The 18,902-nt window shown below is 53.9% G+C and overlaps 1 protein-coding gene across 1 annotated transcript; it reads left to right on the top strand.

Moving 5' to 3' along the window:
- Positions 1-163: 163 nt before the first annotated feature.
- UNC93B1 (unc-93 homolog B1, TLR signaling regulator) lies at positions 164-17,336 on the top strand. The gene is made up of 11 exons (XM_051964452.1): positions 164-3,646; positions 3,978-4,119; positions 6,120-6,273; positions 7,187-7,348; positions 7,684-7,813; positions 8,041-8,134; positions 9,768-9,892; positions 12,738-12,920; positions 13,157-13,430; positions 14,171-14,289; positions 15,115-17,336. The coding sequence occupies exons 1-11, from the start codon at positions 3,542-3,544 to the stop codon at positions 15,439-15,441; spliced, it is 1,815 nt and encodes a 604-aa protein (XP_051820412.1). The 5' UTR covers positions 164-3,541; the 3' UTR covers positions 15,442-17,336.
- Positions 17,337-18,902: the final 1,566 nt, after the last annotated feature.

The raw sequence follows: 18,902 nt of genomic DNA, 5'->3' as shown, positions 1-18,902 counted from the left end.
AGCACCAATGAGATCAAATTTGAACTGTGAATGGGGGCATCTCAACAGGGGCACAGCATGCCATCCTCACCAGCAGTCTGTATTTTATGAAAAGAAGAGGAAGATGGCACATGATTTTTGTTGTTTAAAAGCTACGGATGTGGCTGCATGAAAAGTGGAAATGACTGTGAAAGTTCACTCACTAGCACACACCTAAGCACTTCCTGAGGTCATCTGAGGTCTCCTTGTACCTCGTTAATAGACCAGGAAGGAAATGCACATTAAGAAATCAAAATATTGGGGGCAGCTAGGTGGGGCAGTGGGTACAGCACCAGCCCTGAAGTCAGGAGGACCTGAGTTCAAATCAGGCCTCAGACACTTAGCACTTCCTGGCGGTGGGACCCTGGGCAAGTCACTTAACCCCAATTGCCTCAGGGGGAAAAAATCAAACTATTTAATTGGGCAGAAAGCAAAGCAAAAGAAAAACATATCTCAGAATTTATCCTCCTTCTTTCCTACAAAGAAAGCCTGAGAGAACGACTTTTCCATTTCTACCATTTCTCACCAAAGAAGGAGGAGTCTTTGTTTCTGCCTCAGGAACAAACACACCGGGCCCCTAAGTGATGGATGCTGTCACTGCAGCCTTAGATAATGCTAATCCACTGAATGGCTTCTATTTTTCCCAGGCTGTTACTCGCCTCATCTTCCTGTAACCCAACCTCCCAGGGCTGCAGGCCCACAGTCTCATGGGAAATGGAGTCTTAGAAACTTCTCCCATTTCTCTGAGACCCACTATTCTGGGAAATGCACTACCTCCCGTGGTTTCATTATTCCACGCCTTCATTATTCTTTCACTGCGCCTCCCACAGGGAAGATTATTAGAATAATTACATCCTTTGCCTAAATGGTTCCATTGTTGAATAGACCCCGATGGTGTTACAAAACCTCACAAAACCCCAACTCCTGACCTAAAGATTGTAATAGTAGCCCCGTATATAATTGCAAAAACCAAATCAAAGCAAGAACCCCTAACCTGAAATCGACTTAAAAGTCCCACAATAAGTCAGTGGTTGAATAGATGGTGGTATATTATTATAAGAAATACTATCGTGCAATTAAGAGCAGCTAATCTGAGGAATAGAAAGAAATCTGGAAAGACTTTTATGAAATAATTCTTTATTTTCCTCAAATGGAACAGACGTTAATTAGATACATAATTATAACCATATAGGAAAAAAATAAAAGGAAAAAACATTTCTATAGTACCCACGACGTGCCAGGCACTGTGCTAAGTACTATACAGAGATCTCATTTGATTCTCAGAACAACCTCAAAAGGTAGGTATTGTCCCCATTTTGCAGCACAGGACATCGAGATAAACAGGGTTAAGTGATTTGCCCAGGATCACCCAGTTAATACTGTCTGAGATCAGGTTTAAAACTCAGGCTTAAAGACTTAGAGAGCAGGATGGAGTATTACTATCCCACTATATGCATTGAAACTTATTTCAATGTATAATTGGTTGTACTGATGCTTAATATTTTTTAAAATAAAGTATTCATTGGGGAGGGGGGTAGTTTGGAACCCCGAATTTCTCAGGGCTCCCCTGGAGCTTAAGACCTGAGCATTTCAGGGGGAGGCAGAAGCTGAGAGTTGGGATCCCGATTCTGCTGCCTTAGGATCTTGGTACCTCAGCCCATTGCATCTCCTTTCTGGGCCTCAGTTTCCCATCTGACAAATGAAGGAATCAGACTAGCTGTCCTGTAGGAACTTGCTTGTTCTTTTTTCTCCTTAGTACCTGGCCCAGAAGGTCTCGGATGGAGAATTATGAGGCATCTGCCCGCCTCCTTCACCTGACACAAAGGAAATAGGTTTAAGAAAAATAAGAAGTACCGGCAGCACCACTACCGGGTCTATCCAGAGAGAGCAAAAACGGAGAAAGGACTGCCATGTAAAAAAAAAAATCTTTGCAAGAACTCTTTTTGTAGAGGCAAAGAATTGACGACAGAGTGGATGCCCAGCAGTTGGGGAATGGCTGAATAATTTCTGAGATGTGAATGTAATGGGACACTGTTGTTCTATTGGAAATGATGAGTGGGCTGTAGTATGATGGAACACTGTTGTTCTACAGGAAAGGATGAGCGGGATGTAGTGCGATAGAACATTGTTCTATATGAAAGGATGAGCGGGCTGTAGTGCGATGGAACACTGTTCTATAGGAAAGGATGAGCGGGATGTAAGTGATGGAACACTGTTGTTCTATTGGAGAGGGTGAGCAGGCTGTAATGTAATAGAACACTGTTGTTCTACAGGAAAGGATGAGTGGGTTGATTTTTGAAAAGCCTGGAAAGACTTACAGGAACTGCTGCTGAGTGAAGGGAGCAGAACCAGGAGATCATTGTATCCAGTAACAGTAAGATAATGTGATGATCAACCTTGATGGACTGCGTTCTTCTCAGCTATCACTGCAGTGATTCCAGACAATTCCAATAGACTCGGGAGGGAACATCCAGGGAGAGAACCACGGAGACTGAATGTGGATCAAAGCATACTATTTTCACCTTTTCTTTCTCCTGTTTTCTTCTTTCTTTCTCGTGTTTTCCCCTCTTCGCTCTGATTTTTCTTTCACAACAACTAGCATGGCAATGTACTTAAAATGGGGGGGGTAGGAAGGGCAAAAGAGAAAAATTTGGAACTCAAAGCTTACAAAAATCGATGCTGAAAAGAAGCTTTATGTGTAATTGGAAAAATACCTTTAAAACGTAAAAAAAGACAAGTCAGATCAGAGCTGGCTCCCAAGCTTTATTCCTGACTGTAATTAGCATCTCTCCAAGCGCCTCCCGGGCCGCAGAGCGCTTCCCCGGCGTCGTCTCCTCCGAGTCTCTCCCGGAAAGGAGCTTGTGTCACGGGCACCATTTTCCTGAGGTACCTGAGGTCCTGCCAACGCAAACAGGGATCCGAGTGGGCTGCAGGGCGGGGCGCTCGGGGGCGGGGCGCTCGGGGGCGGAGCCCGTCGGGACGCCAGGGATCAAAGGCTGCACCTGAGGCTCTCCGGGCCGCGCGCGCTTCTCCGCCTCCAGCCCCATAATTCTTGGGGGATGATGGAGTGGGTGCTTTGTGGCTTGGGGAGTAGCGCCTGAACTTTTCGGGCCTCAGTTTCCCCAGCTATCGAGGGGGCTGGACTAGAATCTTGTCCTCTGGGGACCGCCTTCGGCGGGGGCGGGAGGGGTGACCGCAGCCGTCGGGGATCCCCGGGACCCGGCGGACGCCCCTTCTCCCGGGTTTGGGATCCGGCCGAGAGCTCAGGTGCCGGGATGGAGGCGGGGACAAGTTCTGGTTCCTGGTTCCTGGTTCCCGGACCCGCCCCCGGCCCTGCCCCGGCCCTGCCCCCGCCTCCCGGCCCGGCAGTCTGGCTGGGAGGTAGGACTGGGAGATCTGGGTGCGCTCCGGGCCGGGCGCCTCCGGGGTCTGGTGCGGCGGCTGGAGAGCCGGGGCGGGCCGCGGGAGATCCATCCTCTGGGGAGGCTCCGGACTGGGTGAAGGACAGCAGCCGCCCGCAGCCATGGAGGCCGAGCCTCCGCTGTACCCCGTGGCCGGAGCGGCCGGCCTCTTGGCAGAGGAGCCCGGAGCTGGAGTTCCCGACGGGGTCCTCCCGGACGGGCCCGAGGTAGGGCTGGAGAAGGGCGCCGTCCCGGGGGGCCTGGACTCCTGCCTGTCCTGCTGACTGTTTGGGTCACTCGGGGCAAGCCCCATCCTGCGCTGGGCCTCAGTTTCCCCATGTGTGCATCTTGCCTGTGGTCTTGCCTGTGCCCCAGGGAGCCGGGTTCCTGATGGGGAGGGGCCCCGGGCGGGAGGAGGCCCCAAAGTCCTGGGGTCTATCCTGGGCTAGATGGGGGAACAGCTCGGCTTTGGGGACCAGAGCGGGAGCCCTTCCTCTCCGTGGCCGTGGCCAGCCCGGGGGAGCTCCCTGACCCAGGCCCTTGTTGTGGCGCCCACAGCTGGACGAGTTCGTGGGAGCCTATCCCGACTACAATGAGGAGGAGGAAGAAAGCAGATACTATCGCAGAAAGAGGCTGGGCGTCATCAAAAACGTGGTCTCCGCCAGCATCGGGGGGATGCTCACCTACAGCGTGTACTTGGGTAAGAAGGGCCCTGGCTCTCCCTTCCCCGGCCCCTCTCCTCAGCCGAGGCCAGCCTTGGGGCCTCAGTTTCCTTATTTGTAAAAACGATCTAGTTGGACCAAAGATCCCCGAGCTTCCTTCCAGCTCTCACAGGGCCCTTAAGAGAGCCCCAGAGGTGGCCCCTGAGGGAAAGTGGGGTCCAGCCGTCCTTACTCCTTTCCTCTTTCTTCCTCACTGGGGTCCCGGCCCCGAGATACATCAGGCCAGTGTCTGCCAGAGGTCCGGCCGAACCGGCTGCAGCCGGAGATCAGCGGGGATTTACTGGGAGCTCCATTCAGTGACTTGTCTAAGGGACCTGCTCCTGGACCGGCCTCACTCCAGGCCTGGGAGGGAAGGGGAATGGGGCCATGTGGGCCTGGGGGGAGGGGCAGGGGTTAGTCAGTGAGAGCCCAGGGCCTGTGTGCTCAGATCACAAGCATGGACCCCACTGGCAGCTAAGGCGGCAGCTTTGCAAAGCTCTCAGGGCCAAGCTCCGGGAGCGCAGAGTAGGGTTTGGCTGGCTGACTTGTCCCAGCTGCCTCCATTCCGGAGGGTCGGGGCTCCCTGCCTGTCCCAGCTGCCTCCATCCTGGAGGGTCGGGGCTCCCCGCCTGTCCCAGCTGCCCCCATTCTGGAGGGTCGGGGCTCCCTGCCTGTCTGTCCCAGCTGCCTCCATTCCGGAGGGTCGGGGCACCCCGCCTGTCCCAGCTGCCCCCATTCCGGAGGGTCGGGGCTCCCTGCCTGTCCCAGCTGCCCCCATTCCGGAGGGTCGGGGCTCCCTGCCTGTCCCAGCTGCCCCCATTCCGGAGGGTCGGGGCTCCCTGCCTGTCCCAGCTGCCTCCATTCCGGAGGGTCGGGGCTCCCCGCCTGTCCCAGCTGCCTCCATTCCGGAGGGTCGGGGCTCCCCGCCTGTCCCAGCTGCCCCCATTCCGGAGGGTCGGGGCTCCCCGCCTGTCCCAGCTGCCTCCATTCCGGAGGTTCGGGGCTCCCTGCCTGTCCCAGCTGCCTCCATTCCGGAGGGTCGGGGCTCCCTTCTGGAGCAGGGCTGCCTGCAGGGAAGGGGCCCGGGGCTGGAAGGTCTGAACCTCGGCCCAGCCCAAGTCCCAGCCCCGGGTGATCTTGGGCCAGTCACTTCTCCTTTCTAAGTTTCACTTTCCCCGCCAGACGGGAAGGCCACGCCCACTCACCCTCCCCCGGGGCCGCGAGCCCAATGAGAGCAGACGCAGAGGATATTATTAGCTCGCCTCTGGGCAGGCCTTAGAGATGGGGAAAAGGGGGGACAAGGCGGGGTTCTTCCCCCACTCCTCCCACGCTGATGAGGAAGCGGGCCCTGGAAAGCCTGTGAGAGACCTTGACCCTGGCGGGGCCGCAGCTGGGGCCGGTTCCTCTTCCACTTCCTCTCCCCCACGGCTGCGGGAGCTGGGACTGCGGGCAGAGCAGCAGGGGCTCTTCTCCCCCTCCCCTTCCCCCTCCCCCCACTGGGGCCACGTGGCTCTGGGGCTGCCTGGGCCTTGGCTGCCCTTGACTGGGAGCCCGGGTCAGGAGAAGCAGCTCAGATTCCCGGATGTTGAGAGCTGGGAGGAACCTCCGAACCCAGAAAGCCAGAGCTGGGGGGGAGGGGGAGGCCTGGAGCAGGGAGCCAGGGGTCCAGGCCAGTCCTAGAGGCGCCGGCCTTTGCCCCTCCCGGCCAGGTCCTCTGTGCCCCCCTGACTCCCCCTTTCTGCGCCCACCGTGGTTTGTGTGCACGGCTGCCCCAAGTTGTGCTGGGGGTCCTTGATGCTTTCTGGGCGCCCTTCCTGCCCCCCAGGAGGCAGCGCCCCCTCCCTGGCAAAGAGCCGCCACCTGCTGCCCCCGGCTCATCGAGCGGCTCCTGGACTCAGGCCCCAGACGCCTCCTCCCCCAGCGAAGCGGGGCTGCTCCTGGGGGGCTTTGGCTCAGGGCGGCTGAGTTGGGGTCTAACTCCCACATAAATCCCCCCCAGGGCTCCTCCAGATGCAGATGATCCTGCACTACGACGAGACCTACCGAGAGGTGAAATACGGCAGCATGGGGCTCCCCGACATCGACAGCAAGATGCTGATGGGCATCAACGTGACCCCCGTGGTGGCCCTGCTCTACACCCCTGTGCTCATCAGGTGGGGAAGGGGCGCCCTCTGACCCCTGCTGCTGCCCGTGGAGGGGGGTGGGGATCAGAGCCTCGGTTTCCCCTCAGTCCTGAGGGAGCCCTTCTTGAATCCCGAAGCCGCCTCTGCCTTTTCCTGCTGCCTTCAGTGTCACCTCACAGGAGGCTCAGCTCAAGAGGCTCCTCCTTCCCACCCCCTCCAGTTACTAGTTTCCTTCTGCCTCGACATCATATGCAATTTGTATTTCCCCGGGACCCTGGGGTCACCCCCCCACCCTGCACTGGAGGGCCGGCATTGGTTCATTTTGGTCTCCCCAGCTTATCCTAGCATGCAGTAGGTGCTTAATAAATGCTTATTAGGTTGAATTGCATAGCGGTCTCCTTGCCACCTTAAGGGAGACATTTCAGGGCTGGACGAACCTTCAGGGATCAGGTCCTTGGTTTACCATTTGGGAAACTGAGAGCCAGACAGAGGGGCGGACCTGGCCCAGATAGAAGCAGTCAGGACTGGAATCCAGACCCGAGCTAACGCTGAGCCGCCCTCCCTTCTCCTCCTGTCCCTTCAGGGGCTGGTCCCGAGGTGCAAGGACCCGACTAAAGCTGGAAGGGGCCCGAGAAGCCCCTCTCCCATTGCCCAGAGACGCCCTGTGGTCAGGGGAGGTTAGTGGGCCTGGTCCAAGGGCACACGGGGCCCAAGAACTGGAAGTGGGATTTGAATCCAAGCCTGAGACACGATGGGATTCAGAGACTCGGGGTGCAGGTGGCTGCTGCTCCCTGGGGACCTGCCGGGCTCTAGTGGCCGCCTTGGCGCCGGATGCCCGAAGGCACAGACTGGAGGGCACCGCCGGGACTGGGCTGGACTTGGTGCCGGCCCCGAGGGTCAGGGTTCTACCAGGGCCAAAGGCTAAAGGTTCTGTCCTTGGCAGGTTCTTTGGCACCAAGTGGGTGATGTTCCTGGCCGTGGGCATCTATGCCCTCTTTGTCTCTACCAACTACTGGGAGCGATACTACACGCTGGTGCCCGCCGCGGTTGCCCTGGGCGTGGCCATCGTGCCCCTCTGGGCCTCCATGGGCAACTACATCACCCGGTGAGTGCGGCCGGTGGGGGGGAAGGGGGACGGGGGGGGCCTGATCCCTTTACTTTGCCAGGGGAGAGGTGTCTGCCAGGATCACGCTGGACACTCGCGGGGGGCAGAGTTTGCAGTCAGAAGGGAGGTCCCAGATAATGTGGGTGCACAGAGACATGGTCACCATGGTGATGGGGGGTGTCCCCAGAAGTGGGAGGATGGCCAGTTGGGCGGGGATTTGGAGCAGGAAGCGGTGGGAGCTGCAGCAGGAGCTCAGGGTGGAAAAGCGGGGACGGCTGCGGGGATCCCGGGGTGGGGCCGGGGCTCCTCGGTGCCATGCTCGCTGTTCCTGGCAGGATGTCTCAGAAATACTACGAGTATGTGAACTACAAGGAGGAGCACGTGCAGGAGCAGAGGCGGCCCCCGCGGGGCACCCACACCTCTTTCCTTGTCATCTTCCACACCGTCTTCTACAGCTTCTTCCATGTGAGCATGGGCTGGAGGGTCGCGGGGGCTGGGAAGCCTTGGGCCCCGGGGCAGTGCCCTGAGAAGACCCCCCCCCCCAAATCCTCCAGCCTCCCCTGGCTCTGCCGGGGCGCCCGGGCCTTGGAGCCCAGTGAGCGAAGGAGTGCGGGGTTGGGAGCCGGGAGAAACTGGGGTTCCAAGCCTGCCAGAGTTCTGCCCCCTCCAGCCCCTCCTCTCTCCTCCTGCAGCTCAGTTTTGCCTGTGCCCAGGGGCCCATGGTCTTCTTCCTCAACAAGTACTTGTATGATCGGAACCACACCCTCTATCACGTGCATAACTGTGGTGAGTCTGAGACCCGGCCGGGAGGGAGGGGGCCCAGCCCCGATTCGACAAGGTCTATGAAGCACGTGTGTCTGCAGCCAAAGTCAAGTTCGTCGTCTGTAAAACGGGGATAATAACAGCCCCTCTCTTACAGTTGTTGTGAGGTTTCGGTAAGATCACGTTTAAAGAGCTCAGCACACAGTAGGTGCTATGGGAGCGTCAGCTACGAAGATCTATCACTTCCTAGTAATTGACCTCTCCCCCCCAAGAAGCCGTTCTTTATAACACATAAATCTAGTCAGCTAAAACAAGCTGACACATTGGCCGAATACGCAGCGCGCACATTTAGGGGCATAACGCGGAGGGCAGGGAGAGCCCGAAAAAGTCTCATGTGAGAGGTGGTCCCGAGCTGCCCCTTAAAGGAGACTAGTAAGCTCAGAAAGGGAAGATGAAAGGCCTTCTGGGAACAGTGAAGTAGACAGGTTTGGTTGGCACTTTTTTTTTTTCTTTTTCAATTTATTTAAAACACACATTGCTTTATGAATAATGAGAAGAATCAGAACAAAAGGGAAAAGCCATGAGAGAGATAAAAAACAACAGGGAAAATACAGGAACAGAGCATGTGCTGATTTACATTCAGTCTCCATGGTTCTTTTTCTGCCCCGATTCTATCGGGATCGCCTTGGATGCTCGGCACACTCGTGGAGATGAAGGCTTGTGGCTGGGGTCCGGCAGACAGCTGGCAATGGGGGATGGAACTCGGGAGAGAGGTTAGGGCTGGATGCATAGCTCTGGCAGGGAGATGGCCACTGATGAGATCCCCAGGCAGGACAGGGGACACCCAGGGAGAAGAGAAGAGGGAGTAGGATGTCTTTGGGAGACCTCCAAGAGTAGGAGATGATCAGACTAAAGGCACTGACTGGCCAGTGGGCCAATTTTGCCAGAGGTGTCCTCGAAGGTCAAGGAGAAAGCATGGTGGGAATGCTGATTGACTTAGGGTTATGGTACCCGAGTTCAAATCCCTGGCTTGCTATTTATGTGATCCAGGGGCCTCATTTTTCCCATCTGTAAAAGGAAGATTTGATGGCCTTTGAGGTCCCTTCTGTTAATAATTGTGCTTCGAAGGAACCTGTCAAGGACTGAGGTGGTCAGGGAAGAGTTCCTGGCAAAGGGGGCCTGGAAGGGCAGCTTGGGTGGGAGAAGAGGGAATGTTGCTCTCTTTAGAGAGATTTTGGACCCTCCCCAAAGCCCCTGTTACTCCTGGTCCAGTGCAGTCGAAGCCGGGGCTCCGGGTGTCTCAGCAGCCCTTTATCTGGGAGGGGAACCCTGCCCGCCCGGGCTGGACGTGTGCTTTGGGCTGTGATCTCGGGATGGGAAGGGTGCTTTGAATCATCCACATCTTCCTGCCCTGTTTTCCTCAAGAACAACATCCTGGGTTTGTAAGATGGTTCACGGAGCCCTGGGTCAGGCCTTTGGGCCCAGCAGGGGCTGGGCTTGGGGTGCAAAGCTCGGCCTCTGGCATTGGACGGAAATTAAAGCTTAGTGGTGCTCCAGGAGCGGTGTTCTAGGCAACAGAGCCTGCGGCCTTGACCCCGGTCTCTTTGGGTGTCCTGTCCCGTCCCACTGTGACTTTGTGGCCTCTCGTGTCCCCCAGGCATCAATAGCTCTGGGATCCTCGTCGGCTTCAACAAGACCGTGTTGCAGAGATTGCCCCACAGCCGGAACCTCATCGTGGTCGAGAGCGTGCTCATGTCGGTGGCCTTCCTGGCCATGTTGCTGGTAGGGACTCCCTCGGCCCGGGCCCTCCCCGGGAAAGCTGGAGCAGAAAAGGGCAATCTGACAAGATTTGGGGCAGGAAGGGTGGGGAAGGCAGAGAGAACTGTGGGATGTCTTCCAGAAAAGGTGTCCCCGTGGATAGCACAAGCTGGCCAACTCCTGCGCCCAAAGGAGACACTGAGCCCGTCCCAACCCGTGCAAGAAGTTTCCTGACTGTCATCTGGGGGAATTGCTTAGTCATTCTGTGGGAACCCCAAGTCAGACATGACCTCTCTCCTCGGGGAGCTCATGGGGCGAATATTCAAATCTCCTCTGGAAGGTTTCTTAAGGACACAGGCTCTGGAGCCCTGAATTAAGTCCCATATTACCTTGGGTTCTAGAACACCAGGAGGGTCTCAGCAGGATATGGGCCTGGTGGGCTATAGAATTGAGTAGAGATTGGGGCTGGTGGGCATCTGAACATCCCTCAATCTCAATCTAGATTCCCAGATTTGAACTCAGAGCCCTCCACATCCTGGATCTGGTACCTGACCTTGATCCCTTATGACCTTGGGCAAATCCTTAGCAAGAACAATAACAATATTAGCTGACATCTTAAATATACTTATTTCTTTTCACAACCATTTATTGTCTCTCTCCTCTCCTGAACAATAAAAAAGAGAAAGAAACCCCTCACAACAAGTACGCCCAATCCAGCAAAACCCGTTCCCTCATTGGCCACGGCCCGAATGCATGAATCGTTCCTCATTTTCAGTCCGACCCCTATCGGGCGCCAGTTTGGTGACACGTTTCATCTTCAGTCCTCCAGAATCCCGAGTTATCATGGTCTTGAACAGAGATCCAGCCCTTCAGAATCATTCTTCCTGTATACGTTATGATTATATGAAGTGAAGCTGTCTTCCCACTGCATCCTTTCATAGACGTCCACCCAGTTCCCTCCAAAATGAGCTATTTCATCATTTTTTAGGCCACAAAAAGATTCCATTTATTCAGAGACATAATTTGTTCAGCCACTCGCCAAGAGAATGCGGTCTCTTAGTGGCCATTTTTGACCATGAATAATTTTTAGATCTGGGCCTTTTCCTCTTTGATCTCATTATAGCTCACCGATAATTTTGTAATGTCTTAAGCACATGATCCAACTCGAACCCAGCAGCCGCTCTGTTATGATCACCATTTTACATATAGAGTAAAAATGGTTAAAATCACTTTCTGATGCTCACCTAGACACTAAGTATCTGAGATGAGATTAGAAACCAGAACTTCCCGAGCCAGTCAGGTACGCTATCCACTCTGCCAGTTGGAGCCTGTTTCCACTACAAGTTGCCAGAAAACCTCTAAGGTCTATTCTAGACCTTTGTCTTATAGTGTATGCTCCTTAATCGGAAGGTAGTATGGTATATACAATAAACATTACAGAGACTAACGATGGAGTGTCAGGAAGGTCTGGGTTTAATAATGTCCATTTTTTCCCCTTGATTGATTGAACTTGGGTTTACAAGATAAACTGTTATTTTGAGCTGTAGCTTGAGTACCTTTGATTTTTGGAACAGGCTATTTCATTCTCTTCTGTGCTTTTTCATGACTGTGGAATAATCCTGAGGTTTTTTTTTTTTAAGTCTTTCTCTTAACTATTTATGGACTTTATTGCTTGTTATTAAAAAGTCCCATCTAACTATTCCTTGTCATGACATTTGAAGTGCATTTTGTTTCCTGGTACTGATTTGTAGATTCTCTTGATCTGTATTTTATATCCTATGTTCAGAAGTTCTGGACAGTTTTCTTGAGCTGTTTCCTGCAGGATGGTATTCAGGTCCTTAGGTTATCTCGCCTTTAAGGAAGACTCCTGATCCTTAAGTTAACTTTGCACATTCTGTTGTAGAGAATTCATATATTCTTTTACTTTTACTTCTCTTTTGCCAAGTTTTCTTCTCTTAATTCTCCTTTCTTTCTTCTCTTAATTTTGTGTTTCAAATATATTATTTTCTTTCTCAAAACTTCTACTTTTCAAAATTCCCCCATGGAACATTCCATTTTTGCTATTATACTAATTTTTTTGTTTTTAAATTGTGCATTGAGAGCACGGATTTCTTCTCTTAAGTGTCCTTACTCTGTTCTCACTCTTTCATTTCTCTCTCTTTCTTTTTGTTTCTCTCTTTCTCTGTGTGAGAGTCTCTGTTTCTCTTTGCCTCTATTTCCTTCCCTTTCTCTGTCTCTGTTTCTCTCTGTTTATTTCTCTGTCACTGTCTCTGCCTCTCTATCTCTCTTTGTGTTCCTGTTTCTGTGTGTGTGTCTCTCTCTCTGTCTTGTGGATCTCTTCATTTCTTTCTTTGTGTGTCTGTGTTTCTCTTTCTATTTCCTTCCCTTTCTGTCTGTTTCTGTTTCTCTGTTACTGTTTCTCTCTACTTCTGCTTATCTCTCTTTTTGTGTGTCTATGTCTCTGTGTGTGTCTGTTTCTCTCTGTGTGTCTCTTTGTCTCTGTTTCTCTGTCTCTCTCCATGTTTCTCTCTTGCTATGCATGTCTGTTTCTCTCTGTTTCTCTGTGTGTCTGTTTCTCTGTGTCTGTTTCTGTGTGTCTGTTTCTCTCTGTGTGTGTGTTTCTTTTTCTCTATGTGTGTCTGTCTCTGTTTCATTGTCTCTTTCCATGTTTCTCTCTTGCTATACATGTCTGTTTCTCTCTGTTTCTCTGTGTGTCTGTTTCTCTGTGTCTGTTTCTTTTCCTCTATGTGTGTCTCTGTTTCTCTCTCTGTCTCTCTCTGTGTTTTTCTGGGTCATTCCACCAAAAGTCCTGGGGGGGGGAGGGGTGTTCCCAGAGCAAGGGTCCCAGAAGCTGTGCTTGCACCCCTAGGTCCTGGCCCTGTGTGGCTCTGCCTACCGGCCCACGGAGGAGATTGACCTTCGCAGCGTGGGCTGGGGGAACATCTTCCAGCTCCCCTTCAAGCACATGCGCGACTACAGGCTGCGCCACCTTTTCCCCTTCTTCGTCTACAGCGGTTTTGAGGTGCTCTTCGTCTGCACCGGCTTCACTCTGGTACGTTGTGGGCTCCCCGGCTCCAGGACCCTCTCTTCCCGGGGGCTCAGGGCGCCCTTGGGGTCTGTGGGTCCTGATCCCTAACAGCTCCCAGCAGTCTGCAGGCACGAGCCTGAGTCTAGGGGCTCGGCCATGGATCCTGGAGGGGAGGGCGGCTCCCTGTGACTCACTGCAAGGGGGGCGGTGGCTCTCTGGGGCCCAGTGGCTCGGAGGCCTCCATTCTTCTCTCTCCGCAGGGCTACGGCGTGTGCTCCTTGGGGCTGGAATACCTGGCCTACATCCTCATGGCCTACGGCTTTGGAGCCGCCATCTTCTCGAGCCTGGGGCTCCTCCAGCTGTGGCTGCCCCGCCAGGTGCCCCTGGTGGCCGGGGCGGCCGTGCACCTGCTGCTCATCTTGGTTTTCTTCTTCTGGGCCCCCCACCCGCAGGTGGTCAGCCACAGCTGGATCTTCTACATGGTGGCCGTGCTCTGGGGCGTGGGCAGCGCCCTCAACAAGATTTCGCTAAGTAGTGAGTACCCGTGGTGGGGGATGGAGGGGCGCGTCGTCATCCGGTCTCCGCGTCGGGCCATTTTAGTCGCGTCCCCCTTTGGGGGCTTCTTGGCAAAGACACTTGTTTTTGTCATTGCCTTCTCATCTTACAGATGAGGAAACTGAGACAGGTAAGGGACTTGGCTGAGGTCACACAGCTAGTAAGACTCCGAGATTGGATTTGGATTCGGGAAGCTGGGTCTTCCTAACTTTGGGCTGGGCGTTCTGTCTGCTGAGGCAGCTAGCCGCCCCTCCTGAGAATAGCTCCCCTTGTAGAGCCTCATAAGGTGTGAAAGCCTCTCTGAGAGGCAGCGGCTACAGGGAGCTCCCCTCGCTTACAGATGGGGAAACTGAGGCTAGGAGAGATCCAGCAGGTCCCTCAGGTTCCATGACTAGGAAGGACTGGAGCCCGGGTCTGTCCTCGGCTCTTCTGCCTCCTTGTGGAGGGCTTTACTTATTATGCCCCCTGGGGCCCCGACTGCTTAGAGACAAGAGGAACAGAATTACGGGGCCAGACTTACAGATGGGTGGGGCTTGGGGCAGAGAGGGGGCCCTGCAGATGGATCGTGGGTGACCAGGCCACCGAGGGACCGCACAGGGGTGCGACATAGGGCCCTAGAGCTGGGGTTTGAAGAGGGGGGAGATATGGGGGACCCGAGGGGCAGGCCCAGGCCGGGGATCCTGGGCAGAAAAACAGGCCGTGCCCTCTGCCCCCCACAGCCCTCCTTGGGATTCTGTACGAAGATAAAGAGCGTCAGGATTTCATCTTCACCATCTACCACTGGTGTCAGGCCCTCGCTATCTTTGCGGTCTATCTGGGCTTCAACCTGCCCATGAAGGTGAGACAGGTAGTATGTGTGTACGCTGGGGGGTCAGAGTGGACCCCTGGGAAGGACCAACAGAACAACTCATTTTGTCGTTCAGGCAGCTCGTCTTTGTGCGGTTTACGGAAACCTCCTTTCTCCCCCACGTTCATTTCCAAAGAGATCTGTATCCTCTCTCCCCCATTCCTGCTAACTTTAAACAAAGAGAAAACTAGGTTAGCAAAAGGAGCCGGGATTCTCCTGACTGTCGCCCCTGGGTGTCCTCCCGGAATTCCTGGGCACCCTATGGCCCCTGGGTGTCCTCCCGGGCTTCTCCTGGCGCCCTGTCATCCCTGGGGGTCCTCCCGGAATTCCTGGGCACCCTGTGGCCCCTGGGTATCCTCCTGGGTTTCTCCGGGCGCCCTGTCGCCCCTGGGCATGGGCCCTGGGAAGGCAAAGGCATTTGCAGAAGAGGTTCTCTGGCAGTGCCCCCCCCTCCCACTTCCGAGGGGAGGCCTGGGCTGGGAAGGCCCCGGGGCCGCCTGTGGGGGGATCAGCAGGCCTGGCTCCTGGGAGGGGATGGCTCAAGGGCCTGAGCCAGGGCCTTCCTAGCAGGACTGGTGCTCCCGTGGTGGGGAGAGGGGACACGGAGTCCAACAGGGTGGGGGTCAAGGGCACATCCAGTGTGTGTGTCTGGAGGGGAAGGGTCACCCCACCCGAGCTGGGTCAGCAGCATGTGGTGGGGGAAGGGCAGCACTAACAACTGGGGTCAGGGGCATGTGGGGGGTAGGGCAGCCTCTGTCAGGCTGGGTCAGGGCACGTGGGCTGCACCAGTCCCAGCAGCCCCTGCTTCTCCCCCAGGCCAAGCTGGCCATCCTGCTGCTGACCATCATGGCGGCCGTGTTCTCCTATCTGTGGATGGAAGCCAAGCTTAAGCAGCGCGTGGTCTACCGCCTGCCCCGCATCCCGCGGCCGCAGCACAAGGTGTGTGGCTACCGGTACCTGGAGGACGACAACTCGGACGAGACGGGCTCGGAGAACGAGCAGGACTCCCCCGGGAGCCAGGAGGGCTCGGCCGACGAGGACGGGGATGGGGAGCCCGCGGGAGCCGGGGCGCCGGGCCCCGCCCGGAGGCGCTACCCTTATGAGCAGGCCCTGGATGGGGAGGACGGGCCGGGGCAGGAGTAGGGCGAAGGCCTGGGCTCCCTCCGCCCTGCGCCCCTTTGTGTCCCGCCCCTCCCCACCTCAGCCGACCAGAAGTAAGCCCTCTCCCTGGACTCAATTAGCCCATCTCTGAAATGGGCGGCCTCCCAGAGACCCTCGGACGCCCCTCTGACCTGCCAGCCTCTCAGTGGAAGGGGTCCACGAGCCACCGAGCAGCCTCCCCATTAACCCACAGCCTCGAGGAACTGGAATTCCTTTTGGGGAGGGAGGGTCAGCGCGAGACAGAAGGCCCAGAGGCCGGGCCGGGCCCCACGTGGTCCCGCTGCTGTCATTTCTGCCCGGGCCCAGAGCGGGGCTGCCGAGGTTCCCAGCCTGAATCCCGCGGTCCCTTGCGCTGACTTTGGGCTCCGGGGGCTGGGGGTGTGGCTGTGGTCCCCGCCCCCCAGGTTAGGGAGACTTCTCTGTCCCTTTCCTCTCCCTTCCCCCCTTTCTGCCCCCCTTTCCCCCCCCTTTGGGGCGGGCTTGGCCGGGAGGGCTCCCGCGTCTGCTTTTGAAGAACCACTTTTTTCAGTCCCTGCCTTATGTGGGAGCCATCTCTGCCGGTGGAAGTGGAAGGAGAAGGGACATGGTCATGGGGAAGGGCGAGGGTGGAGTGGGGGAGGCGGCTCAAGACGGCTGCAGCACCAGAGGCCCGGGGAAAAGAAGTGGGCAAGGCCCTGGCACTGCCCGCTGCCCTGGGGCAATCACCCAGTCGGCCCCTGCTTGAGTACCAGATGCTGTGCCCAAGACTCCCGAGGACTCGCCATCCAAGGGGACCCTCCCCGTCCTGGCCCCCGAGTCTCCCCGTCTGAATACCAGGGGTGGACTGGATGACCTCGGGCTCCGTCCAGTCCTAAAACATGGAGACCGTTGGGTGGGAGAGCCAGTCGGTTACTGCTCCCTTGTTTGTGACCAGAGAGCGCGGATGCTCCGGGGGATAATCGCAGCCCTTCCGAGCCGGGAGAGGCCCCAGGAGGATCCGACCCGGCTATTTCTGCGGCGCCCCCTCCTCCCCACTGCGGGGGCCATCCGGCCCCTGAACCCCAGGCCTGGGGTACTGCCTCCTCAGGAAGCCCAGGCACTTCCCCCCTGCGTTTAACAAATGCTTATTAAGCAAGGGATGGGGAGCCGAACGTAAAATCCTCCCTAACCTGCCCTCAGGGAGCTTGCGGTCTCCGGGAGAAAACGTTATGTAAATAGATAAGAGGAGGATGGTGAGGTCCGCTCTGAGGCTAAGGGGTGTGCTCCGGGCTGGGCCGCCGGCCAAGGCAAACGTACGGCAGCTGGAAATGCCCCCTCCCCCAGCCCTCCTGATCCGGGGCCAGTCGGACAAAGTCTAGTTTCAATTCCTCATTGCGACTTTCACAGAGTTTGAAGGAAAATATTAAGTTCCCTTAATAACGCCAGTCAACAGAATGAAGGAAGGAAAAGAAGCCTTTATTAAGCACTCACTATGTGTCACTATGCGTCAAATGTCTGACCCGGAATCCAGCTCCTTCGCAAGCTCCAGAACTCGGCCGGACGAGAGGGGCGGGAGGCGGCCGTTGTCAGTCGTGGCCCAACTTTGCTTTCGCTCTACTTACTGATTGCAAGGGAGGGCAGCCTTGTATTGGGGGAAATCAGTGCAAGATGACTGAGTTCATCTTAAAAAAAAAAAAAAAAGCATGAATAAAACCACTTAAAACACACAGAAGAAAACAAAGCTAGGAAGGGTACAAACATCGGGGCAATTTTGTTACAATCTCCTTCAATTTAAGATGCACTTAAAAACCAGAAATTGCCAATTTCATATATAATCCTCTTTTGAGTTCTTTGTCTATTGAAATCATTGTGTTTTTGATCATTTTACATTTCAAATAAAATGTTTCTTTTTTAAAAGAGAGATTTTTTAATTAACTTAAAAACCAGACATCGACAATTTCATATATAACCCTCTTTTGTGTTCTTTGTATATTGAAATCATTGTATTTTTGATAATTTTACATTTCAAATGTTTCTTTTTTATAAGAGAGATTTTTTTTAAATTAACTTAAAAACCAGACATCGACAATTTCATATAAAACCCTCTTTTGTATTCTTTGTATATTGAAATGATTGTGGTTTTGAATATTTTAAATTTCAAAGTAAAGAAATGTTTCTTAAGATAGATTTTAAAATTAACTTAAAACCCAGAAATTGACAATTTCATTTATAATTCTCTTTTATGTTCTTTGTATATTGAAATGATTGTGGTTTTGATCATTTTAAATTTCAAAATTAAAAAAAAGTTTCTTTTTTTAAGAGAGATTTTTAAATTAACTTAAAAACCAGACATCGACAATTTCATATATAATCCTCTTTTGTATTCTTTGTATATTGAAATGATTGTGGGTTTGATCATTTAATATTTCTTTTTTAAGAGAGAAATTTTTCAATTAAAGTCCAGGATGGTTGGGGAGATAGAGGGCACAAAGCTTCTCTAAATGGCTCCCATGAACTATGTATCAGGGAACTGAAAGGTAGTGAAACTGGACTCTTTGATGAGTTAAGAAGGATTGGGAGAGGTGCGATAGAGTGATGGTGTTATGGCTTAGTTTTCTGAAGGCCACAACCTGCTAAGCTTATAGTGTATCCTTGGCAAAATGTTCAAGCAGACTATCAACGGAAGAGGATGGGATGGCCACGTCTTGGTGAAGCTGAGCTACCTTTTAGTGACTGTTAGCTCCATTTCTAATTTTGGACAAACCATTCCCCATTTTTTTTTTTTTTACATTAGAGAATTTTGCTTAGGATTCAGCGTGAAGCTCTATGGCAGGGGTCCTCAAACTTTTTAAATAGGGGGCCAGTTCACTGTCCCTCAGACTGTTGCAGGGCTGGACTAGAGTAAAAACAAAAACTTTGTTTTGTGGGATAAAGAAACTTCATAATCCTGGGTGAGGGGGACTGCGGGCCGTAGTTTGAGGACCCCTGCTCTATGGCCTACAGAGAATCTAGATGTTCCCAATCCCTCCCCTTTTATAAAGATTAGAACTCTCTGGTTCTAGAATACTGGGGCAGTTTTCCTTTATAATTTCTTGAAGTATGGGGGCAGCTAGGGAACGCAGTGGATGGAGCACCAGCTCTGAAGTCAGAAGGATCTGAGTTCAAATGTGGTCTCAGACACTTAACACTTTCTGGCTGTGTGATCCTGGGCAAGTCACTTAACCCCAATTGTCTCAGGAAAAAAAAATCTAGAGTGCTTGTTAGTCTTTCTCCTCTTCTGTCATGACTTCTAATTTAGCAGGAGCCACCCAATGGGCATGTGTGGCACTGAGTTCATGAGGCAATCTTCCTATGGATACCACGACCCCACAACTGCAGCAGGAAGTGTCTGTGTCAGAGCATTGGTCACAGATCACTCACTCACTCATTTACTTGGCTTTAAAGGGAAGTGATTCTCTTACTCTGTTCTTTCTTCTCTTTGGAAC

This window comes from Antechinus flavipes, chromosome 6, assembly GCF_016432865.1.
Source record: "Antechinus flavipes isolate AdamAnt ecotype Samford, QLD, Australia chromosome 6, AdamAnt_v2, whole genome shotgun sequence".
Classification (NCBI taxonomy): Eukaryota; Metazoa; Chordata; class Mammalia; order Dasyuromorphia; family Dasyuridae; genus Antechinus; species Antechinus flavipes.
Note: the sequence above shows the minus strand (reverse complement) of the source record. Positions and strands in the feature narration are given on the sequence as shown.

Bases quoted from the DNA above. Each gene is read 5' to 3' on its own strand.
- UNC93B1 (XM_051964452.1), top strand. From the start codon at position 3,542: ATGGAGGCCGAGCCTCCGCTGTACCCCGTGGCCGGAGCGGCCGGCCTC. The intron at 6,274-7,186 runs GTGGGGAAGGGG...TGTCCTTGGCAG, and splicing joins TACACCCCTGTGCTCATCAG to GTTCTTTGGCACCAAGTGGG. The intron at 7,349-7,683 runs GTGAGTGCGGCC...TGTTCCTGGCAG, and splicing joins ATGGGCAACTACATCACCCG to GATGTCTCAGAAATACTACG.